This window comes from Struthio camelus, chromosome 1, assembly GCF_040807025.1.
Source record: "Struthio camelus isolate bStrCam1 chromosome 1, bStrCam1.hap1, whole genome shotgun sequence".
Lineage (NCBI taxonomy): Eukaryota > Metazoa > Chordata > Aves > Struthioniformes > Struthionidae > Struthio > Struthio camelus.
The window spans coordinates 65329539-65355552 of record NC_090942.1 but is presented as its reverse complement, the minus strand read 5'-3'; the positions used below and the strand labels follow the sequence as shown (position 1 = coordinate 65355552).

Sequence of the window (26014 nt, the reverse complement as noted above, 5' to 3'; positions counted from 1 at the left end):
CATGTCAAATGACCCTTTAAGATCCACGAGGTTGCTCACAAATTTGTGAAAGTAACTGCTGTTTTCCTGCCCATGCCACAGTGAGGGTGTTTTCAGTGCCCAAATACATCATTAGCAGAAAAATCTCATGGCAAATATGGTTCACAGGCAGGACTACAGCTTAGGTTTTCCCCTCACGTTCCATGAACATGCTGTCAGCGCAACAGTTTGCTAAGAGCCAAAGGGGAAACATAGTCTTTAGGTACCTGCTATAATTTCATTATTTGCCCAAGGCCAAATCCTTGCCTTTGTATATCAAGGAAAAAATCTACTCCCCTTCCAGCCCCTGCTCACTCCTCCTTTCTTCCCCTTCTCTCTTTGTGAGACTACTCTACTTTTTTCTCTATTTCCTTTTCTCCACAGCTCCAAGCTTTCAGTCTCAGTGGTTTCATTCCCACACTGATCCCCCTTCATCACTGAATTTGAATTGTCACCTTTAAATGTGATGCTCCACTGAGATGAACGGCAGACTCCAGTGATCACCTTGTCAAGCCGTTATTTTCAGGCTGCTTTAGTGCTCAGGTAGACACCACATCTCTGTTTTCCCCTGGTTCACTTCAATAATGTTGTCTCTAAATCCATGAGAGCTACAAACGTACCTCTGTTTTACCTTTCTGAACCTTTAATGAAGATCATGTTAAGCATGAGTAAACAAAATACAGTAACTATCATAAAACTAGAGCACAGCTGAAAGACCATTGTATACAGCCATATGTCGATTAGTAGATGAAAAAGCTACAAAGACAATATATCAACAGAAGCATATCAAACAAACAGCATGGCAGAGAATATGCCTTCCTAAATCCTTTGAAACCAGGTTGGCATCTGTGATGGGTATCGTCTGGCTCTTATATGTTTCATGTGAAAATTCTCTCCATATTCTTTACATCAATACACTGAAATGTCAGAGGAGTCACTTCTCAATTCCCAGACCCTTAGAAACAAAGGAAAAATAATTGGTATTAGCCTTCGAAAAGAAACAGCCTGATGGTAAAAGACAGCTAATGACTATAGAGAGGGCTCTTGACCTGTTTCGTCCATCCACATCCGATTTCTTACATGTTCCTTCTACACTCTGGTTCAAATATCTGTACACCAGATGTCTAAACTGTGATGTCTACCTTGAAGGTCATTGTCATAACTATGATGGATAGCAAAACTTTCTCAAATGAAAGCTTCAACTTGGGAGCACTGACCTGCCTTAAGGGGTAGATTCTGTGATAAATGAGACAGCTCTGAAATTGCACCATACAGGCAGTGCAGTGTGTGGACCCTGATAGCATTGTTTATGACACTGTCCCATCGATGGGGTCGAGGACGTACACAACAGGCTCCAAGGACTCCCACCAGCTCATTACCCAAAGTCGACCAGAAGGTTTCTACAGCCTCTCCCGATGCAACACAGGATGATGTGCTCCTGTTCTCAGTGAGGTAAGCAGTTTAAATTGGCATTTTAATATAAACCAAAACCCTATTTTTTTCACTGTTTCAGAGTCAAGAAAGTGAAATTGGAATGAAGTGCTCATATCTGACCTTAAGAGCTAGGACCAACTTCTGCCACCAGGATGGATAGAAATTGGCCAGTTTACACCCTCTGAGAGCTAGACAGTTGGATCTAATTTCAAAATATGGACCCTACAAGAACTAAATACTATTGGGAGCCATTTAAACAGTCTCAGCCCAGAAAGGAGGAATACAAGTGCTGAAATCAGGTGTCCAAGATGACAGCCAAGTTTTCTAGGTGACAGACACAATGCAGCATCTCACCACAGCAATCAAGTCTTCTTATACAGCACTCAAAATGCAAATCCAGAAACTCTCCAAATGCAATGAACAAAATTCAAAGGGATGAGACACTTTAAAGAAGATATATCCTCCAAGTCATCTTAATGCTGTGAGCACCAAAAACTACACTCCAGTTTAGGTATGGTAACGCTATCCAACGCTGCCCTGCAGAAGTGGCTAGGATGTCATGACCCCTTGTTTCAAAGCAGGGCTGACAGCCACAAAGCAGTCTAAAGACTTGCCAGTGCCTCAGTACCATGGGCAACTTTCTGCTAAGAGAAATTCTGCTTATCTGAGGTTATTTCCATGCTTCTTTCCCATCTCTCTCTTTGTACTTCTATTCCTAGAGACATCCAAAGATCCAAAGAAAATAAGACTTTGTTATTAAAGGGTTTATCTGCTCCTGCTGCTGCTGCTTCATTTGAAGCCATTCACAAGGCAATTAGTTGCTGTGTCGCAGGCAGGATGCCAACAGTAAATGATGAACAAGAGGAGGAAAGATGTGCCCCCGAGTTTTGGTGGGGGACAGAATATGAGCAGGACACCAGTAAGGACAGGACTGGGTGCCTCACTGCAGGGATAAGAGGGAGAGGTGGAGGGGGAAGAAAGAAGCCATCCCTGTCGCATAGTAACACTCAGTGTGAAGCCAGACCTTATGTGTACTTAAACCTCTCCTCCATCCTGACGTTCAAGTACCCTCTCCCTCTTTCACTTTAAGAAACATAAACAAGCGGCCTCACTTTTTCCTATGAAATCTCCAAGGTAAAAACATCTCTCTCAGATTTGAAACAAGTACCCGTGCCATCCCCAAATAGATGTTCCCAAGTCCTGAGGCGAAGAGACTACAAAAGCCCATTCTGGAGCCAGTTCCTTCGCTGGGAAACACTGACCTTATGAAACAGTTAATGCCACACAGTGCTGAAATGCCTCCATCCCTGCTGAACTCACGCCATCCCTGGGAGCTTGTGACTACCTCCCCAAATCCCACTAGAATCAATGAGTTACAATGAACAGCATTTGAAAACTGGAGGGTCTTCAGGGTGCCCAGGTATAAAGGATTCCTCTTTTCTCTTGGATACACCAAAGATTTTTTTCACACAAAAAGGACATACAGCTCAAGTCTGCAAAAATGAGCCCAGAAGTAACTTGTTTCTCTGTCCTTTCTCCAAACCCTCCTCAGCACATACTGGCTTAGTATGATGTCCCTCTGTCATGATTATAAGGCTCCTAAAAAAGAGCTGTCTTCCATTGACACAGCTCAGATCACTGGCAGGGGACCTCTCAGCCAGCTGCTCCCACATGCAACACACACTCACAGGGGCAACACCAAAAACCTTTGGCGTCCCTCTTTCAGGCTCTACCACCAACCTCTCTAGTTCACCTGGTACAGAATTGTGGATGCTCTTCATAAGGCCATGGTCATTCCTCAGCAAAGGCAGAAAACAAAAGTTCCTTCCTGAGCAGCCTTAGATATAATCCTCATTCTTCAGCTGCTCAGTCGCAGAGCTGGGAAATAGTTTCTTTCAGTAACTCAGAAGCCAGCTTTGCTACTCAGCATCTCAAGCAAGGCTCCCCCAATACTCCAGACACACATAGCATCCCAGCTTGTCTTGTTCCATACTGATAGATGGAGCCCTGCTTCCACCTTTTCTGAATTATATCCGTATAGGCTTTTCCAGATGATGGTCTCCTGGCTTTATTGCTGTAGAGCCTTTCTGTTCCCTGTAAGACCTTTCCCCAAGTCTGTTGTGAGAATTTTGGTCCATTGCCACACACACACAACTGGACAAAGACCCAGAAGCGGGAGCCTTTAGCCCTCATAAACCCATATATCCTGCGATGAAATCCTTTCCGCTATAACGAAACCAACGCAGCATCAACAGCCAAATGGCTGAACATTTTGCGAACTGAAATACACATCTCATGGTAATTTAAATATGTGCAAATAAGAGTTTAATTCTGTTGCTGCCAGCAATCCTGAATGTTTAAACATAGTAAGAAAATATCATAGCTTCTATTTTATTTTATATAAACTATTTAATAAAGAAGTGGAAGACTGTTCATTTTCATGGCTTATGAATTCATATGGCTGAGAATTTAACAGGACTTTGCTACTGTTGAGCTAAGGCACTAAGAAGTGAAAACAGAGTAGGACACCAGGAAATAAAGACCCTGTTAACCGCATTATCTACGGGAAAGATATGGAAAATATGTATTAAGTGCACACAGTCCTGATCCCCAGCCCTTCACAGACATGTGGGGTGCCACTGCAAGAAAATAAGGTGCAGCTCAGATCTACATGAATGAGACAAAGCAGCTGGGACGGAGGAGCTGGATTTGTGTCAGGTTCCTTCCCTCCCACCAGACTACAGCCCAGTGATGAACGCTCCTTCCATCAGGTCCTGCCTGATGGAAGGACCTGATGGAAGGACCTGTCCTCTCTGCCTGGCACAGAGCTGAATATGCTCTTATTTGGGGGAAAGGAGGAGTTAATAGTAACAATAGCTACAATAGTAACAATAAATTAATCCTTCACAGCTCTATGGCGTGTTTCACAGGGACACAGCACTAAAAAGGACTGTCTGTGTTCATTTTTGTTGCAAGAAAATTTTCTTGCTTTTTCTTTGGCAAGTATATCATACAATCCCTTCTCCTAAATAAGTCCATCTTCATCTTAAATACCTGTTAGTGGTATTGTGCCCTGACCACTCATTCCAAAATCTCACTTCAGCCCAGCTTCCAGCCTATGTATATACATGCTCTTCACACAGACTGTTTTTCATGCTTGTGTTGTCTTTAGCTTAAATATACCTTCTCCATCTATTGTGCTTGCCTCCATTTTTTTCTAGATAAGTCAAATCTGTAAAATAGATTTTTCATTCTCCTCTTCATGCTGGTAGCCCCACTCTCTTCCTGCTTCAGCTTGAATTAATCTTAAACGTAGCTGACAAGAATAGCAGAGATTATAAACAGAGGTGGTTTCATTAACACCTTGTGCCATGACTGTAATATTTCCCTCTCCCTACTTGAAATACCTGGCCAGCTCTGTCCTTCAATCACATTTGCTCTTATCATGGGCAGATCACCACGGTGGCTCTGTCACTCTGCCTGTGTCTATGCTTCAGGGTAGGTGCACCCTATTGAACCCCTCGTCCCCAGTGAGTTGTGCTCTGCGGTCATGTCCCAGCTGCATGTTGGGATGAGACCCAGGACTGCACCCTTCCCACCTTGAAAGGAAACATGCTGCCGTACCTGGGCAGGAAGGAAGCCATTGGAACCCAAAACTTCCCGGGGTCTGGGTGTCCAGGGACCAGAATCTCAGGATGCAATACAGAGGATATTTGCCTGACAATCTAAGCATATCCAACAGGACTAAAAGTTCACATTGGAAAGAAATTTCACATTGTTAGTCCCTAACTGCATAATCTGGTATTTCATATTAAATTTTACCCTTTTTCTATTCTCCAGTCCTCAGTTCTTCTCATGCAATATTGCAGTTCTCCTTTCTCTTGGTGGTGGCCTCATTTTTGTGGCAGCAGCAAATGTCATTAGTTCAGTCCTTCTGTTCACGCCCAGTCAAAATAAGAGCTATCATCTCTCCTTACAGACATGCCCCAATATCATTAACAATATTATTAAATAAGGCTGGTCCCCATACTTCGGGAACTCTGCTGCTGACCTTCCTTCACCTCGGTACTTCCTCTTTCAACACTAGTTGCATTCCTTTGGCCGTTTCCTCAAACACACTGTAAATTGTATATTAATTGCCTTAACATTCTAATAAATCATTTCCTCAGGGGCAGATTTTAAAATCCTTTACCAAAATCCCAATAATTTAGGTCTACTGCACTTCCCTTGTCTGGAAAACCAGTTATCTTCCTAGCAAAATATATCAGGGTAGTTTGGCACACTCCACATAGAAAAACATGTGTTGCATGTTTATCCCATTTTCCCCCATGCATTTAATTATTCTTTCCTTTAGAACTTCTTTAAAACCCAGTACAGTATTATTAGGATCAAACTAAAAGGTCCTCTGTGGCCAAGACAACTTTTTCCCCTTTCTTTAAATATAGATTTGCTACTTTTCATTCCTAATGTACCATCCTAATTAGGCAGATTTATTGAAAATCCTTTTTACGGGACTTGCAATGTCACATACCACATCTTTCAGTACTCTGAGATAGCAATTATCCAGCTTCCCAATTTGAGCCCATTAAGCTATTTGAATTTTTTTCATTTCTCCTGTTCCTGTTAGCTGGCTACTTCTGTCTCTCTAACCAGTATTCCTCCCTACCATCTCTTTAAACAATATGGAATATCATATAAGAAGAACTGGGAAATATGGAGGTCTGGTGAATAGAAAAGGGATGAAATTTAATGCAAAATATCAGATCACACAGTTAGGGACCAACAATGTGAAATTTCTTTCCAATGTGAACTTTTGTACTGGAGGATATGTTTACATTTTGGGGCAAATGCCCTCTCTGTCAACATTCTGGCAAAGTAAGAAAAGTCACAAATTTCAAAGTCAGCGCTGAGCCTGCCTCCTAAGTTTGCGTCATTGCTAATAATATAACCATTACAAATATTGACTGTAAATATGTTTTTAATGGAAGGCGGGAGACTCAGGTAGTTAGGGTACTAATTCAGAATTTGGGAGACTTAACTTGAAATAGGGGTTCTGTTATTGAGCTCTTGAACATAAATCATCTCTGAATCACGATGACGCTGGGCTAATCAATGTGTCTCCACATCTTATTTCCCACTTGTACAACAGGGACAATTTCACTATCTAAAAGTCCTCTGTGATTAAATATCTAGAAGTATCTAGAATATCAATCACAATGAGACCCACCTAGGTACCCAAAACAGAACAATGTCGTTGGATCATTAGTTAGCATAAATCAGCATCACCCCTTCGAAGTCAGTGTAATGAACTTAATTTACACCAGAAGAGGATCTGCCCTTTAACTTTTGTTTTGCCTTTTTGCTTTCTATTATGATTTTTATGTCATTAAATGGCCACTAGGCAGAAGGCAAAAGTATCTGCCAAGATATTTCTAATTTTATTTCATTATTTTGCAAGGCTTTTTTGCACATTCAGAGATATGTATTGATTAGTGGAGAAACAGTGACTATCATTGTACACTCATATTTAAGCAGAAGGATCTTTTCAAATAGCTCTGATTACCCCATAAAACTAAAGTAACTGATTCATTCTATTAGAAAGTCTAGAAATACATTTAGGAAGCTTTTTTGAAATGTCTGCTGTTCATACTCAAAAACAATAGGTCTCAGAATTAAATAAGAGCAGTGACAAGCGATTTTCAGTGACTTCCACTCAGCCTGGTGGGACATCTTAATGGGACCAGCTTCCAGCATATGCAGGACATCTTGACATCCCTGTTCCTTTACAGCGTTTCAGCTTGTGTACACACATTTTCAGAAGCAAATCACAAGGCACTTTCGAGCAGGTAAGCCAGACACTTGTGCTGAACATAGGCACCACAGAAAGCTTCAGCAGCCAGCTGGGTGATGGCATTTCAGCGCCAGAGACAGAGAGTGGCCCCTGTCACCTGCCAGAAGCTGCTAATAAAATGGAGCTCGGCATATCTGACTTTCCTCTCCCCATATAGTGCAGACCCCTCTGCAGACGACCGAGGCAGGGCTGCCAGGAAAAGCAGCTGGGGATACTGGGGAGACTCTTTTGGCTCCGCTTTAAGGGTGTGCGGCTGCCAGTTTTGTGAATCACGCACACGATTCATAAAGCTCCCACTCCTGCAGCCCCCCCAAAGCACATTGACCTACTGCAGCATGTTTCTGTTGGGCTTACACCTTCGCTGGCATCAAAAAGACGTGGGTACAGAAGATAGAAAGCCACTTACTAAGGCCAAATCTCACTGTGAGCCCAGAACAGCAGTGCTTTGCACATGCCACATGGCCATGAGGCCTAAGAGGTTACTTCTGGCCCAGGATACCCTACTTTGCCTGACATTTATTTGACAGACCACATTGCTTTAAGCATAGAAACACTGAGAGAGGCATATTACAGGCTGAAATGACCTTTATCCATAAGAGCCCCTCAGCTCTGGAAATACATCCCTCCATCCCTCCCCCTTTGTGGAAAATAGCCTAAATTTGTAATTGATATTTGTTTATTTGCACCGGCAGTTCAATGTGAGATCCAAGTGCGATTGTTCGAAGCACTGGAGAAACACAGCTCACTTTTGCTGGAAGGAAACACGTTGGCAGCTCTATGAGGTTACACAGTGTAGTGTGAGCTCACAGAGTGAAGGCAGGGCAAATGATAGACGACAGCCCGTGGTACTGACCTCCCTCACCCTTAAGCCTACGTTTTATGCCCCTTCCGTTCAACCTCGTTTGAGCCTCTCAGGCACCTAAAGGATGAGTGCAGGCCTGGGCTGGGTGCGAGGTCCTGCACTCTGTGCCGCTCCTCGTGTTCTCCCCTCGGATCGGCACCAGGACTCTCAGCATCACCCATCAGCCACCACCATCACCCCGAATCCCTCGGCCCATCTGCCACCCCAGGCCAGCTGCACTGAGAGCTTCCTCCTGTTCACAGTCTTCAGCGCTGCCACCAGCCACCCCCCGCCCAGCTCTCACTCTGGGCAGCATCTACACCCAAAATCTCACTGCCTTGCTAGCTTTCTGCACAAGCGCACTGTTTCCCCATTCAGTTCTGCTCTTTTCCTAGCCTTGCTACCCCAGCTTAGCGCAGATAAATCAGACTTACGCAGTCACCTCTTTGCCACATTTGGCTCATTGCTCAGGGCCTCCCACCTCCTCAGCCCCCACTTCAGCTGTTACACTGGCTTTCATCCAGTTCTTCCGTCAGAAAATTGACAAACTATCATCTTCCTCTTCCAGTAGCTTTACCTTCTGTTTCCTCTTACCCTCTTACAACTCCTTCCCCATTCTTCCCTTTCACAGAAAAAAAAAAAAAAACTCCTATGCAGCTCTCTTCCTTCACTTCCTTTATTTGCCAATGAGTCGGTCTTATCCCATCTCCTGGCCTTTATGGCCATTCTTGCTCTGTCGTCCTCTCTTCTCCTTGACTTCTCACTCCCAGCTGTCTCTTTACTCTCATAACACTGATATCCTTGCACCTGTCTAATCTTAAAACATTCCTTCATCTTAAAACATTCCTTCATCTTAAAACATTCCTTTTCCTCTCTAAATATCATTCCTTTTTCTCTCCTCCTTTCATCACCAACCTCTCTGAACGCACCAGGTACAAATGCAGTCTAAAGCCCCCCAACCACTTGCAGTCTAAGCTCTCCAGGCCAGTGCAGCTTCCCCTCTATCGAAATTGCTTCTGTTAAAGTCTCTGTCTACGTACTAGACAAATTTCAACATGCTCTGAATATTCTGGTCTCATCTGCTGTGACACGCCAGCTACCTTCAGTAGTCTTTCTCAGCTACCATGACATTATTACCTTTCTCTACCTTTGAATCTGCTTCTTCTGCATGTCCTGCAGCAGATACTTTTCCTCTCTCCGCTTTGCCATCTTTCAGGGAAGTTCACGGGGCTTTTCTCCTTCTACACTTTACTCCTTGGTAATTTCTTTTGCAAATACAGATTCAACTACCACCTCCGTACAGCAACCACCTCCATGCAGCAGCTCGCAGGTTCATTTCTCTGACAGAAATTTGACTCCCTGCATCCATACCCATGCTTGACCTATGTCTCTAATATTATCTCATAGACATCCAGATATCAAACTGAGTTTATCATAGCTAAAACAGACTTCCTAATATTCTTGTCCCTCATTCTTTACAGAAAGTCTTCTTCAGTAATTCCTCTCTCGATCATCACAGCCATCTCTACTACCTTCTTTGTTGTTCTGGTCAACAACTTGAGCAACATCTTCCACTTGTGTCTCACTATGTCATTAGATCCAGGTGCTGTCTAAAGTTCGCAGATTCGTTCTCCACCCTGGCTCTCATCATCTCATGTCTTTTTTTATTATAATATTCTTTTCTGTGACCTTGACAAATGTGATCTTGCCCTCCTTGCATCCATTCAGGATGCTGTTAGACAGATCATTTTCCTAATCTGTCACTTTAACCACGTCATTTCTCTTTGCAGCCCTAGTCTGCTGCCCCAATCTCTATCTCATTAGCATAATCTACTTGTCTGCATTAAAGAAATGTCAGCTTCTTCCTCCACTCAACCAAAGAAGCCAATCTTCATCACCTACTTATTGAGTTTTTCAGCAGGCAGACACATGATTTTGTCTGTGCTGTCCCTCAGTCTTTGGAAGACCATCTTGTAAGCATCTGCACCTCTTATTCATTACCTTTCTTCTCAGCTCTTCTAGGAATCCTGCATTTCATGATGCTTACAAACTGCGGTTAGCCTGCTGGTATCCTAAAACCGCTACCAGTCATGCTGAACATAATTTTCTTGTCATCTCTTTGTACTCTCTCATTAGGCTGCATTACTCTCCAATATTTAGTGTAGCAACATGTCAAAAGGACAGGAATGTATTTCTGTTCTGCATTTTTACTGGTTCTAGCGAGATGATCCAAGGATTTACTGATCCATGATTAAGGTTCACAAATCTTATGATATAGCTATAACTGGTATTAATAATGATGAACAAAATCCCTATTTTAATGATATTGAGCTTAAGTTATTTGCCTAAGGACCTACAGAAGGACTATGGCAGAGCTTGGATTGAATTCTGGCTTCGTAAGTCCTGCCCTAACTTCAACACTATCTTTTATTCTTCTGTTTTGGTAACCGTCTACAAAGGTTTATGATTTCAGCAGGCTCAGCTAGGCAGGTCTGAATATTTATTTGTGGAAGAATTAGGCTTTACGAGAGATAAAATGGGCAAATTTCCATTTTATAGTCTGATTTCTCTCATACAAGGAAAATATGCTGGTTAATTTTATTTTCTTTTAAGTGGATTTTATTCTCTGAACGGTCTGTTAACAGTACTTGGATTCCGGAATACATTCTTTATTTATTTATACCTTAAGAACTGAAAAATACCATTTTCTTTCTGTCTTTTGCTCTTAAAGAGGTGAATATGTACTCAAGAGTTCCAGCCACACTTTATTAGCAATGAGCCATTAAATAACTTACATTATAAATGATTATCATTATTTTTTCAGAACCTACAAAACACAGAGTCCTGTTCTACATTTCCTGGCTTTGCAACAGTTAATGAAGTCATTCCATTCTTGAACTGTTCACCACTTATTCTGAGTGCACAGAGAGATTTTTTTCAATGAAAGAAGCAATATTAATTTGGATTTTTACTGCTGGAGATGAGAAAATAGTTCAGATCATCTCTATTTAAATAAATAATCTTTCTTTATATATCTTTATTTTTACAGTAAATGGAACACAACCATGCTCAAATTAATTCTTCCATATATTTAACAAAGTTTTTAAGCAGAAAGGAAAGCAGAAAGGAAAACAATATTGAGATTTTTCAAAAGGATTTGGATGTTCAATTAAATGAACAGGAATTAAACGTGTAGTCCTGTAGGCAGCTCTGCAAATATCACTATCTGTTGAGAAGGGCATGATCCCATCATTTTTACTCAGGCAAAACTTCCATTTGTCTTCACTGGCAATTTTGCTTGAAAGCCAGCAGCTTGATTGAAATTTGCCCTTTAAAGCAGCACGATTAAAAACAGTTGCAGCTTTGTTAAATTACATATATGTTCTTAGTATTTTTAGTACACAGATATTATAGAACTAATTATCTCAGATGTGTCAGAGGAACGTGTCAGGTTCCCATTACTGCTGGTAAAGATTCTTTTTAATGAATTGCTATTAAAGTTTGATGCAATTAAAATATTACAATTGCTTATTTAAAAAAGGATGGGCCAAATCCTCCTTGAACTCACATCCATGAAACACCAATGATTTCACCAGTTTAGTGATTTGAGAAACAGAAAATCTCTGAACAAGAGAACCTCTTTGCTGTACCTCAGAAACATGCAGTAATTTGACTTCTGATCTACATTGACAGACTAAGGACAAACACCTCATTGAAAATGGTGAAGGCTAAATACCTTGTTAGCAGAAGACTTGGCTCCAAGTCTATCTACTGTTTAAATTTCACTTAATCCTTTCAGTAGAACTTCACTGTGACAGAGTGGAGCACAGGCCTTGTGCTGCCCTCTCTCTACAGGGACCATTTTAACCTCAAAGGAAACACTAAAGGTCTGAACTTGTTGGATCACCATATTCAATAAAACATTTACTTTTGACTTCACTAGGATCAGAATCAAGCCTTCAGTAAAGTCTTTTTCATGAGTGCATTGGAGAATGGTTGAGATTTCAAACACACAAACGAGCACTTGGATTCTTTACATTTATGGAAAATACATGAAAAAATGGCTGTCTTTACCTGGCAAAACCATTGCAATTTAAAAAGTCAGTTCTACATAATTGTAAGATGTTGCAAGTATTTTTAGGGAAATAAATCTTTTTATTCCTAGAGCTAGGCTGCAAGTAGCCTCTCTCCAGACTTTCCCAACTGCGTATAAATAATCTCTAGTGACGGCTTTCTTGCTCACTTGCGCCATGCATCTGATAAAGTTAAACAGAGAGTGCTTTCATTCCAGAAACCTTGCATATTATTTGTTGTGGAGGTAGGCTGCATGGAAATTAGATTTCTTTTTTCTTTTTTTTCCAGTGGTGGCATGGCCTAAATATAAGAACAGTACAACGTTTAGAAAATAGGATTTTCTATGACTTCCATGGATCTTGGGGGAAGAAGGGAGGTAAGAGGAGGATTGAAATATTAAGGTCATTTTGAATTTTTTTAAATAACTGGATTCCAGTGGCAGGCAGCAGAGCCCAGTCCAGACAGGTTTAACTGGCAGTCTTCCAAAAGCAAGATGAAAGGTCGTCTGAGTAGCAATTCTCTAAATGGAATGGTCTCTAGTTATTGTGCAATGTCTTCATATACTTTATTGTACCTTTATAATTAAATGATGTAATCCCTTTTTTTTCCTTTCTTGCTTCCCTCCCTACTAGTGCAGGAAAGCATCTGAACAATGTGGCCATACGATGCCCGTTTGGTGGGTTCCACTTTTCTTTCTGGGGCACTACGAGTCGCACGCAAGGAGTTGGGAGCTGGTGATCGCAGAAGCAGGAAATAAACTCTGCCTTCTCCCTGCCACAAACTGGTACCAATCTGCATTTTGAGTTCCTGCTCGCTTTGGAGTTGGATGTTGGGTTTTTTGGTAGAGTAAGGGAAGGCTGCTTTCGCTAGAAACTTAATGCTAAACAACGAACAGTGGATCTAACAGCACGTAGGGAACACTGCATTCAAAGGGTATTAAGGGGCAGAGCTACTTAATTCACTGAGGAGACTGTACAGACACCTCAGACTAGGAAGGAGCTCAGTACTGCGCTGAACGGGACCAGAGCCAGCGTTTCCTGACAGCACAAGGCTTTTGGGATCGAGAGTGAAATTCTGGTCTGGAGACGTTAACAGACTTGATCAAACAGCAAGGCAGAACCAGCGAAGCACCTTTGTAAGCTCTTTCTCTGTGACTGCTCCTTCTTCACAAAGAAGAGCTTTACTTCAGCCCAGTTAGCCCATTCACAAGAATACAGATTTTTCCGGTGAGTAAAAGTTAGCAAGACTGGGTCTTGAGTTGCGTGTTTGACTCTAACCATTTATTTATTGGCTGTAACTTCTCTTTCTGATTTTCTGTCATTTATCATAATAAAGCAAACAAATTAATTGCCTAATTTTAATGCAGTTGTAGAATATTCTTCAGGCCTTTGGCCTGCCTCTTCCCGAGCATGCCTAATTGTGGAAGTCCCTGTTAATTCCTTGCCTATTTATCTAATTGTATTATTTTCAAATCGTCACCTGGATTCTATGGGAATATAACAACATGGATATGAGAATTTTAAACAGGAGCAGCAGCTTTATATCCATTAGTATTTATATCTATCAATAAGAAAACTGAAGTAAGAGATCTCCAGTTTTTCTAGCAAAATCAAGCATAAGTTTTGATGTATTTGCCAGAAAGTAACAGTAAGAAATATAGAACAAAAATTAGGGAAACGATGCAGAATCTTCAGAACTGTTTTTTAAAACTACTGGCACGAGAATATTGCAAAGTATCATAGGGCCTGATCCTGCAACAGGCCATTGCCTACAGCTTGCATTAATTTCAGCATAGTTCATAATCACAATAACTGCAGGGTATTTGCGAAGGCAATTAGGCTCTTAATGACTATGTTCTGTTATCCTTTGATAGACAAACCTACTATTCTCAATACTGGAAGTTTTGCCTAGGGAAAAATGTAGCTCTGTCCCAAAATAAATGGATCACTTACTTAGATCGTCTCCAGCTTAAAAAAAAAAAAAAAGAAAAAAAGAAGAAAAAAAAAAGCTTAGCAGCATTACATTCAATTACATATAGTATTATATGTAATATTTGGGGCCAGAACCTGCATCATTTTATCCAGTTCCGGAAGAGGTGTGTCAGATTAAATTAACAGCTGGCAGAGGATGGAGAATAAAAGGCCTGTGTACCAAAGACATCCTCAAAAAAAGGTCTTTTAAACGGTACTTGCCCTCAAGCTCTTATTTTATGCAGGAAGAAATTTCATCTGTGCAGGAATATTTACCCAAATCGGGGTATCTGATTACAACAGGTACAGTACACTCGTAGCTCTTCACATTTGCACCAGCATGCTTTGTCCAAACGCCTTCCCCTGCAATTACTAACTCTAGAAAATCATCTCCAAAGGGAGAAAAACTAGAAGAGGAATGTGGTTCTGTTAAGATGAACCTAGAAAACCTGCCTCATTTTGAACTCGCAGCGGTTTTCTACATCTGACAGCAATGGCAAATCTACTTATTCTACTTTCACTATATAACTGTGGATCATAAAGAAACAGTCTAATAACTGTTCGTCGGGGGGAACTGCTTGATTACCCACATAAAGCTGGCTCCTACCCCTATATATCAAATTCCTAATTCAGCAACTCCAGCATACAAGGATTTCTAACTGATGATTATTTTACAATACTTTTTGGCAATGGGAGAGTAAAACCCATTCATGCTTTTTGATCTGTTTCTAGAAAATGGACAGGCAATCCTATAGTATTGCTATCTCCAGTTTTATTTCTGACCAAGTCAAAGCTCTACGTTATTACATTGCCATTATATTTGCTCTTCTATGTTTTAATTCAGAGGTGCCAAAACAACACACCTCTACAGTATTAATGTTAATGTGTGACTTTTCATCATGGCAGTATAGGTAGATCCTCACTCCAAAAAGACCACCAAATGAACTGTAATGTTGGTATTTACCATTAAGACTCTCTCCTTTAACACTTCCCTCACATACAATTAAAAAGTTTGCTAAATGTGCACCAAAAACCTTTAAAGAAGAAAATGAACTGACAGGTAAGCGCTTAACATGTATTTTTCTAAACCAGTTGCAAGCAGTTACACACATTGGTATCTGCACATACCTTCTTTATGTGCACGAGCTGCACTTCTGACGCTGGGGCACCAACACTGAGGAATGGCTATGTGGCCATCTGCATACACGCATGTCCAGAAACATGTCTGCAGGAACACACGCTGCACCTGAGCCCAGCAATCTGACCCGTGCTACCAGCTCAATACCCCCTTATGTATATAGATTTGGCTCACTGCACGCACACAGGCACATATACTCCAATTAAAACATGATCTTTTGAAGACCATTTTCTACTGAATTTAAATGCCTGAGTTTGAGATCCCACACTTTTGCTATCACTAACACTCAAAGTCTTGCGCTTACGCATTTTCCGGTGCCAGGCGACTTCACCAGCTTCTGGCAGGAGAAAGGGACGTGCCCGAACCCAGGACAAGGCAGGCGAGTGAAGGAAGAATGAGTCTCGCTTATTCCAAGAGGAAAAGCCCCTATAATAATTAAAACTCTGTTTCCCAAAGGTGAGCCCCAGTGAAATGTTTGTCCGCTGTCAAGGTTGAACTTCTTTGTTTATGCCCAAAGCAGAGAAAGTGCACGTGGCAGAGCAATCCACCTCTGTACAGCGAGCCCAGCACGCCTGCACCCTTACCTAGACGGACGAGAGGAATCCCTAGGCTTTGAAAGCACCAGCAGGGTGCCAGCATGCTGAGAGGTTTTGGCCATGTTCACTTGTCCATTACAAACGGGACTGAAGCCACCAATTCGTTTCACGCAGGTCGTTATACAGTAACTAGACACTAATAGTCACTAGAAGCACAGGCTGGATCCAGGCTAGTGATGAAGGTGTTCCCTGTGACATCACCTCTTCGTATTGTTTCAGTGTAAGCCTATACCGTGCCACTAACCTCTGCTGTTCACCTTTAAAATAGACAGAACTGAACTACACATTGGCAAGCACACGTGAAAGTATATACCTCGTGAATAATTCGATTTAAGCAATAATTCTGCATGCAATGTCTGAAGCAGGAATTAACACAGGCTATCAAGGGAGTTTGGGACACAGAATACATTTAGAAAACAAGTATTTTCAAAGATCCCACAGTATAAGAAGCAATGATTTCACTGTGATAGAAATAAACCGCTAGGGAATCATCTGAACGCAACAGAAGAACCATGGGAGGGAAATGTTACTTTGTTGTATGGGGTAACCATGATGTGGGCAGCAAAGATGCTGTCATCTTTCACTGAAACCCTCATCTTCTTGCAATAGCATAAATTTTTTTCTACACACAGTTTTGTGCATATCTCCCCTCACTGTACTTTGGATCAAAGAAACATTTGAGGCAAACTGACCCTCATCTTGAACTGGCATCTTAGGGAAAAAAAGAAGGGCAAAAAGACAAGAAAAAGAATAGCACAAAGATGCTAAAGGCAAACAGAGGCATCTCCACCCTGAGAGAAAATGATTGCTTCCTAACACTCCTCATGAATTCATGTAATGTTTTGTAGACATTGAAGATATACCAAAATGTAGCTCAGCGTAAATAGCAAGCTGGGCTCCCTCCTGCTTTTTAGCATTTCTCTTTGTTTACTCTCCATTTGAGGATAGAAGAAGCCTGCATGTGAGCATTGCAAATGGTGTAATTCAGGACTGATGGGGCATTTGGTAAGGGAATGATGAAATACTGACATATGTAACCTCCAATAAAACCATACATTGGCTGAGTCAGCAGGGTCAAACTAAAATAAAATTCTAATTTTTCTTTTTCATTAGAACAAATTCTAATGTCTGCTTTATTAAAACTCTTCATGTCTATGCGGAAAACATTCTGATACCATGGTGATGGGCAGACTATAATAAGCTTAGAGAAACAGAGACATGAGAGAGAGACATTCTGGGGTGTTTCTGCCCTCACCCCCACTGCCTTCTTGTTCCCAAACCCCAAGTGGCAGCAGTAGAGACCCCGTGGGAAACTGCCTTGACAACGATTTGGGAAGCAATGCACAGCCCAGCCAGTTCACCCACCACAAGGAGAGGTACTTGGCTAGAGACACCAGCTCCCATCTGTGAGCCCAAATGGCTCTGTTCAGCCTCGGCAGTTCGGGAGGGCCTGGCACGGTCATTTGGTAAAAGCAGCCCTTACCTTTGGCAATCAGCTCCTCCAGCTCCTGGTCGAATCCATGTCGGTGGCACTTCCTCCAGAGCCCCATGTTGGTTGAGTTATACTGTCTGTTGCACTCATCGACTGGACTCATAGCAAAGATCTGCCTCCTGTTTCTTGCCAAGAGGAGTTTCCCTTCCCAGCGGTCCAACCTAGACCTGCTGGCCCTGAGAGGCAGGTTGTTGTTGGAGTTATAAATGAAGCCAGGATCATTTCTCTTACCGGTGATGCTCTTGCACCTCTCTCTGTGCTTCCTGGCATCAGTTTCATACCAATGGTCGGAGCAGATTGCTACCGCCAGCATGCCCAGGGCACACAAAGCTAAAGAGAGGCCAGCATACAGCAGTAACCTTCCAGCAGCCATACCTCAGCTTCACAGAAACACCATGGACATCTTCACCTCAGGCAAAGCCCGTAGACGTGAGACCACGCAAAAACCTCCAGGGCAGCTGCCTGGTGTCACTTGGCAGAGATTGCCTCAAACATCCATAACTCCTGCAGCTCACATCCGCGCTGCCGAGTGACTCCAAGAGCGCTACAAAGTTCTGCCCTGGAGGCAGTCCTGGCGTCTCATCTGCCTCCTTCCTTGGTGGCAGAGACCTGGCGAGGAGAAACGCAGCCCTCCACTTCACACGGAGCAGCCCGAGGAAGCACCTCCACAAAGGTGTCCTGCTCCCCTCGCCGCAAGCACCCACACAGCTGTGTGTGCTGAAGGAAGAGCCGCCACGAGAGACTTGAAGGCTACGGCTGTTTGATCAGTCCATTAATCTCCTTCAGTCTGGCCAGCTCAGAAATACAGAAGCGACAGCTTTCAGATAGCAGGTTCACCGCAGCATCACAGGACAGAAAAGTTCAACAGCGAGAAATCCTCCAGTCTCGAGCAGCCAACTGTCCCGGTGGCAAGAATCGGGGACTTGCCTTTTCTTTGTCAGTAGCTCAGCGAAAGCATCATCTGGACGGTCGCTTGCTTGGGTTTAAAGCAGGGTCGAAGGGGAGGGAGCAAGAGGGGGAGCAATCTGTTGTTGTTGCTGCTGCTCTTTGAAATCGTGGCTAACATATAACCTCCTCGGCTGTAAAAGGAAATTCAGGCAGGCACGAGTCTCCCCCTCAGCAGACTTTGCTCATAGTCACTGACATCTTGGCTTCAAAAACACCTCAGCTTCTCCCTGACAGCCTTGCCATTCACTCGGTTTGTTTTGTCTGTGCTGTCATCAAGGCAACCTAACGTAACAATCCCTTCCCTCGACCAGCTGGAGCCCGAGAGCCCCGAATTACTAACGGAGCAGCGGTTGGGCTCTCCCGCCTACAGCAGCGCAGCAGCCTCCCTGGTCGGCACGAGAGGCGGCTGGAGGGAGCCGGAGCTGATGCCGGAGCCACCGCCGCGGACCGTGCACCTCCCGCTAGGCAGCACTGGAAGCAGTCCTCAGCCCCAGCATCATTTTTCCACCCCCTTCCGCCGTTATTTGAAAAGCTTCCTTCTTCACCGACGCTTCAATTTGTTGAGCACAGTTTTCCTAACACACAGGCACGTTAACCATCTGCAAGATGAAGGCAGGCAGGCAGAGCTATGGCTGATTGAAAGGATGTTAAGGAATGGGGAGGGGAGGTCGGAGAAAATAAAACCAAAACAAACTAACAAAAAAGAGCTACACACCTTACAGGGGGGGAGGAAAGCAGCCCCTAACGCTTGTCAACAGCTTTCGGTCATTCTCTGCCATATGGCCTGATTTCCACATAGGAGCTGAGATTTTTAGCTCAGCAGCTTCATGCGAATCCTATCCCCAGCATCAGCAGATATATATTCAGACATTTTTTTTCTCCTTAAATTTCCACTCCCTTTCTCACTAATGGGAATAACTCACCCATCTTGTAGCAATCAAGAGCAACAGAAGGTGAGCTGGGGTCCACAAGCTTTAGAAATCTCATTTCACCGTTTTTAACCCAAATAAGAGCGTGTCCAATCTTCTGTACACCTGGGAACCTTTCCTTGTTCAAACACTGAGCCCTGCAGCCTTGGCTAAAGCCTACAGACAGAGAATACAGAGCACTGAGCCAAAAGCCAGTGATGTCACCATTGCAACGTGAGACTCATTTCTTATTTCTCTAGCCTCCTTAAAGATAAACTGCACCACTTCACAGACAGGAAATGTCGAAGTCTTACTTTCTTGAACGGGGAAAATGGTAAAACCTGGATCTAACTGGATCCTGCTGATTCTTGGTCACTATCTCTCACATTGTGCCACCTAAATCCAAAACAACTGTAGCTGTTTCTTACTGCATCAAAAAATCCCAGCCTGCTACGTAACACAAAGGATGAGCTTGAAAAAACCTTGGATCCAAACCTGGACTCTGGGGGATCCAGAAAATCAAGGCCCCCAGGCTCTGAATGCTGCTATTTAAAAAGGAAATAAGCATAATCATTTCCCTTGCATCAAAAAACTCTGGATCCTGGCATTTCCTGGTCTACAGGTCTCACAGTATCCTGCAGCAGGCAGAGGGATCTAGTTTGCCCCATCCAGTGTTTGGCTCTCACACACCACAGACCACAGTGTGAATAGGAAACAACATAGGCACACCTACTGCACCACAAAACAAATAGCCCAATGCATCTCCAGGAATGTGTGCTGCAAAAATCTGCACCCACAGTGGATCCTATCAACGTTTGGCCCCTAAAGCCCAAACTGTGTCATCTGCATAGAAAGTAAATATAACCTATACTGGGATCCCTTGGATGGAGATACCTCTTGGCCCAAAGAGTGGTAGCACTGGGGCTCTGACAGCTTTTAACTCCAGCCACTTAAAATACATTCGCTTCAGTGGGGAGGACAGATGGGAGAGAGAGTAGCTCTTTGTATAACAAAAATACATATCTGGATTTTCTTGTGGAGTGGTACAGTTGCATTAGAAAAAACACGCAGCTGGATCCTATCAGTTTTTGGTCCCAAGCCAAAGCAAACTGTGTAATCAAAATAGGCAACACGTCTCCTTATACTTTACCTGGCAAACTGAGGTCCCATCCCAAGTCATGCGGGATATTCAGCTAGGGTAGGGGCATTTCTCCCATTAAGACTTTTTTTTTTATATGTACTAGATTGTCTACCCCCAGCCAACATGATTAAGATACTCAAAAAGGAGAGTTTATCATCTGTACCATGGATATTGCGATCACCTGCATCTGCTCAAACAGCTCTCTTGCAAAATGCCCATGCTATGAAAACGAACTATAGCTAAATAGCTCCAGAGGAAGTTGTTTTATTGAAACAAGGGACTAGATAAATATTTTTTCCCACAGTATTTTTTCCTTTGTTTTTCATATTTAAGGTACATTTTTAAGGATCTAAGTTTTTTAGAAAACAGTTCAGCATAGGTGGATCTACTTTTACGTTTGGATTTTTCAAGCAACTACACGTCAGTACATAAAAAGAATTTGATCTTATAATGGGCTTGGCACAGTCACACTGGTTATCTGTTCAGGGATGAAATTTAAAGGTTTGTGGTCAAAAAACTGCTGGATCCTACAAAGAGCAGATCGTGAATAGGTCTCTTATGTTGCTCCCACACAAAGATATGAGTGCGTCTGGATTTCTTTGCCAATTTTTAGCTTCAAGTCCCAAGCTGGTAGATGAGAACTGGGAGCAGGTCAAACTTTACCAGTCATGTTTTAGGCATTGATGGGATTGTCAGACTTTAGATTTAAGAATCAATTAAAAAAAAAAAAAAAGCAGGAACCAGGTGCTGAAAGGGTTTAACGGTTCTCTTGGTCCTTTGTGAGGCAGAGCTGAGGTCATGTGCATGAGGATCTGCCACATTTGTTCCCTATGTAGACTACAGAACTGGAAAACTGAGGGGAAAGGCAAAATGGAGGATGCAGCTACCAGATCTGTTTTTCTGGTGAGACTGGACAAGGATATGTCAGGGGACAGGGATATCATATAACGTAATAGTGTCTACATTTCTTTTCTAGTTACGCATTAGAATGACAGTCTAACAGAGCCAAAAAAAAGAGCCAAAATTTGGTTGGACTGAGTGAGATCCGTGTGCCAGGTTTTTCTGTCGTGCTACGGGGATGTAAGAGCTCGGGGGCAGAGGGATGTCGGCACTGGGAGAAGCCACACTTGTTCCCTGCTCTCATTCTTAAACCGGGGCTCAAGCCATGCGCATCCAGGTTTTATCTTTTTCTCGGAAAAGGCATCTTGGTGGCAGTCTCTATGCATTTCTATTTTTCTGCTTGTATTTGTAGCTCAATCAGATGGCAATCTATATCCTCCCGCAAGTCACCTTAAATACATAAATGCAGGAGAAAGCGCTGGGTTTCAGACGAGCTCCACTTAAGAATTAAGCTTTTTCTCCCTCATCATCACCGTCATCTCGCTCCTTTCAGGAGGGGCAGGATATTGCTTGCTGCAGGCATTACGAACCTTGCCTCCATCTCTTCCCAGGTTTATTATAGACAGCCCCTTCTCAGCGCAAACAGATCATTATTAAAGTCTCTTCCTCCTACCCCACCCCCGCCTCGCCACAGGGGGAAAAAAGCACTCGCTGTGGCTCTCCGGCAGAAAGATGTTTTTAAAAAAAAAGAGTCAGCGTGCACTTCAGCATGCTACGCTGAAACGTTTGCCTGCAGTGAAGTGAGGGTGTCTTGGGGAAGGGAGTTAATTCACTTGTCTTAAATGAATTGGGGGGCGAACACGCAGATTGAGCAGAAGATTAAAATGCAGGCTGAGGCTCTCCTCTCTGCAGATTATGATTTCAATGATACAGAGAGAAAGCTAAAGCCACATAGGCGCACCGCAGACATGTCCGAAGGCACGGGACAGCGAAGCGGAGCCCAGCACCTCCATCACGAAGGCGCGCGTTGTGACAAGCCGGTAGCATTGCCTGTTAGACCTCACCACACATGTTACCTTCCAGATAACACCAGGCTCGTCTCCATTTCCTCGCCGGACCGCTTCAGCTCGCCTTAGCATCCTTGAGCAACCCTAGCCCAGTGCCTGCCAAGGAGGCGCCAGGCATCGGGCTCCGGGAGCCGGTGCTGAGGCACACGCAGGCGGGTGCAGGGCTGCAAGGGGGGTAAGGGCAGACTTACTGGAGGACCAATTGCAATTTGCTTTTCTTCATTTTTTTCCACATCAAAATGACCTCCACCATATTTTTCTTTTTTTTCTCTTTTAAAGAAAGAGAGTTCAGTGCCATCTAGTGGGGGAGGGGATTGAACCGCTCAATGCTCTTCCCATTTCTAGGGATCTGTGTCGCTGATTCCGTTTATTCAACAGGGAGAGATGATCCTCAGTATTTCCCTTCTCTCTTTATGCTCGTCATTTCCCAAGAGGTGTTGTTTAATTTACATGGGCTTCAGCCTCCATTCTTTGTAATGTACCACCTACCGAAGCCAAAGGAGCTCATACCGGTGTTGTATTACTTGGAGCAGCGGTGACTCTGGAGGCAGTTCACTGCTCTAATTACAGGATTTCAAATACAAGACAGTAATCAAACCAAACACAGATATAACAAATTATAACTACTAATACTTTTTATCTTTCACAGGCACCTTGGACACCGGTGTGGGTGAATCTTCATTGTGGCAGACGTTCTGCTAACACGGAGGTGAAAGATGCTACCTACCCCTAAAAGCATGTCAGGACATCTCCCACCAAACCACTCAAGGGGCTCTGCCAAGAAAGGCAAACTGATTTTGGGGTGCTCAAGTGATTCAGAAATAAGCAGAGGATCCATAAAGGAAAATCTGGACCAGAGAACTCCATATAAAAGTTTGTCATATAAAACCCGGGCATCTTAGCCACTTGCTAATGCTCCTTCTACTTTTAAGTGCGAAAGGCATTTTCAGAAGGAAACATCAGCCACGTACACACTAGCTATCCCCCCCCCCCACACACACACACAGATTAGCCAGACAACTCTGCACACACTAGTATCTTGCTGTGCACACAGAAGTTATCTAGCTGCACGCACTAGCATCTAGTTAGATGTCTCCCTGTTCCCCCCACCAAATCCCAAAGGGGGGTTGTTTTGCTATATCTCTACAAAACCCATTTGGATTACAAAGTTAAGCAAGTTAGCGAATGCTAGATTTAAGATCACTCATGTAACATTAATTCACCCCTCTTAGGCATATGTGTTACGATACAATCTTTAATAATGTGATTTTTTTTTTTGTCATGGGTCTCCTGTCTTTTTCAATGCAATGGATGGATGTTGCTCACTTAATGACCACTGTTCAAATTTTCTCCTATCCTTATCATCCAATGTGTGGTGCAGGCACTATTTACTGCAGAGCATCCAGATCTCATGTTGAATACAGAATGATTAATTTCCTCATGGGCTTTTCTATGGTGGTGTTCTCATTGTGGTGTTTGAGGCTTCTGGGGTTTTTTTATAAACCTCAATGAACTTATCTTCACAGCTCCCTCCTGAGGAACAAAGATAGAAGCCAAAATTTTAAACCTGTCAGTATATTTTGGATGCTCCGTCTACGAAGCTTAGAACCAGAACTTTTTGAGCATTGAGAACTTTCCTTCCTCAGAGAACAGGCACCTTGGTTCTAGATGCAGTTATCAGTATTTCTACAAATTGGACCATGGGTAACTGAAACTGGACACACAGAAAATGGGGACTACCTTGACATCAGGTGGGGAAAATGTCCTTTTTTTGACCCACCTAGCTTCACAATAGCAGTTCTGGCAAAGAAGGGGAAAAAATCCAACTTTCTGAGAAGGCATTCAACTGCCTTAATTGTGTGACCATGTTTTTTTCTGCCTGTACTCCACTGCTAGGCTCAGTACTTAGCTTCCAAGCTCTGTACCAAACAGCCACCATCTCAGGACTGCACTAATTCATCTTTCAAAGGTCATCTACCATGAATGGAAACAGGGTTTGTATAAAAAATAGCATGTGGTCATGGATCTTACCTCATAAACACAAGACACAAGTGAATGGCAACTCATGGGCAATTTTTATTCTGTTGTTTTCTTTGTGTCTTGATTTACTGACTTGAAGTTGTGAAGAAGAAGTATCGATGAACTAAGACAGAATTAATCAGGGGGTCAGGAGCCGGATGGAGTGTAGCACCAAAAGAACAGAATTATTTTGGAAGGAAACAAAGTGAATTTCTGGGCAGAAAGCAGGAAGACATGCAGGTGAGTAGTCCTTCATCATCTTTTTCAATCAGCCTGAGGGAACAGCCAATACTAAATTGCCTCACACAGAGACTAGAAAACAGGTAAACAAAATACCCAAGTAAAAAGCACCACAGTACTCTGTTGTTTTTCCAAAAACAAAAAGAAAATCCCCAAAAATTCACTGGAGGCTTTCCACTAAAATTGCAGCTTCCTGTGAAAACTTACTCTTTATTATTTATCTGTCAACTGTCAAAACCACAACACTGTGGACCACCTAAGGCTACACTGCGGACAAAGCTAACTGTGTTTGATAACTACTGCTTCTCATCACAACATCTCCGAGAATATTTTTAAACCCAAGCAAAACAAGAATGAACTTTTTCTAAGTAAATAATAATTAAACTTCCCCCAAAACTTCAGCCCAAAGCAGAAACCATGCTTAGGAAATGTCAGCCCGAACAGTTAAAGTTTTAGCAAAGCTAAAAGCTGCTGAAAGCAAGGTCTGCTAGTTAAACTTAGTCAGCTGAAGCCATTATCACTGTACCAAGCACTCTCAGACTGAATATTCAGGGGCACTGTGGTAAACTGCATAGTAATTTGGAAACTATCACTTTACTTTTAAAGGTATTGCCATGAGTTTTACCTTTTTCAATCAGGTGATAGGATCTAAACGTGCCACATGCTCGCAAGTGAACACTGAAGAGGCTCCTGAAAGCCTCTCTTGGTTGAGTCCTTGTAAATACTCAAGCTCTTCCAATGTCAGAGAAGCAGCAAGAAAAGCTGTAAGAAAAACAAAAGATCTAAATTGCACATGTGTAAGTCTTTGTTGAAAGGCGTTCTGCTGGGCTACGAGACAACTCAAAGCACACAAGCCAACTTTAACCCTCAGGGCTCTTTTGAATTCATCTCCCTATAGAAGAAAATACATCTTAGGCCCTTGGTTTCACAAGCAGAGATTCAGCTTCGTTCTGGGGGAGCTGACAGTGCTCTGTGGTCATAGTAGAAATCTTTTATGCCTCCTGCTTACTGTCTTGCCAACTCGGTAGTCAAGATCCTCATATTCTACAGCTTTTTCTCCTCTGAGCTGAACAAGGTTTCTGCATGAACTCCCTCCCACAGACCTGTTTTCCCCATATGCCTTGCTAGAAGGACTACTGTTTGCAACAAACCACCCTGTGCAAGCACCTCTGCTTCCCCAACTTTACCTTATGGCTACATTGCAAGCTCAGCCTCCTACCCTACATCCTGCTGCAGGAAAAAAATATTGCCTACTGCAGTGATGAAGGTGACATTGCTTTGAATGAAAGAGTTGTATAGCAAAAACGTTTTGTAGCTGCTCAAAGCCAGCTACAAAAAAAGATGGCCCTCTAACATCACCATCACTGGGCTCTGTGGAAAACAGGAGATATTATTTTTTTCATTAAAATTCATAAATCTTGTGATTTTTTATAGAGC

General features: G+C 42.8%; 1 protein-coding gene across 2 annotated transcripts in view; it reads right to left on the bottom strand.

Moving 5' to 3' along the window:
- The window catches only part of TMEM178B (transmembrane protein 178B), a 238046-nt gene extending 218577 nt beyond the window's left edge, over positions 1 to 19469 (bottom strand). The window contains exons 1-2 of one of the 2 annotated variants that reach the window (XM_068945577.1): positions 19078 to 19469; positions 17406 to 18961 (exon numbers count right to left, since the gene is read on the bottom strand). In XM_068945577.1, coding sequence (XP_068801678.1) covers positions 17406 to 17787 — 382 coding nt within the window. In that variant the 5' untranslated portion in view covers positions 17788 to 18961; positions 19078 to 19469. The remainder of the gene's footprint in view (positions 1 to 17405; positions 18962 to 19077) is intronic. The other variant, XM_068945587.1, reaches the window with a different exon arrangement.
- Between the last annotated feature and the right edge of the window lie 6545 nt (positions 19470 to 26014).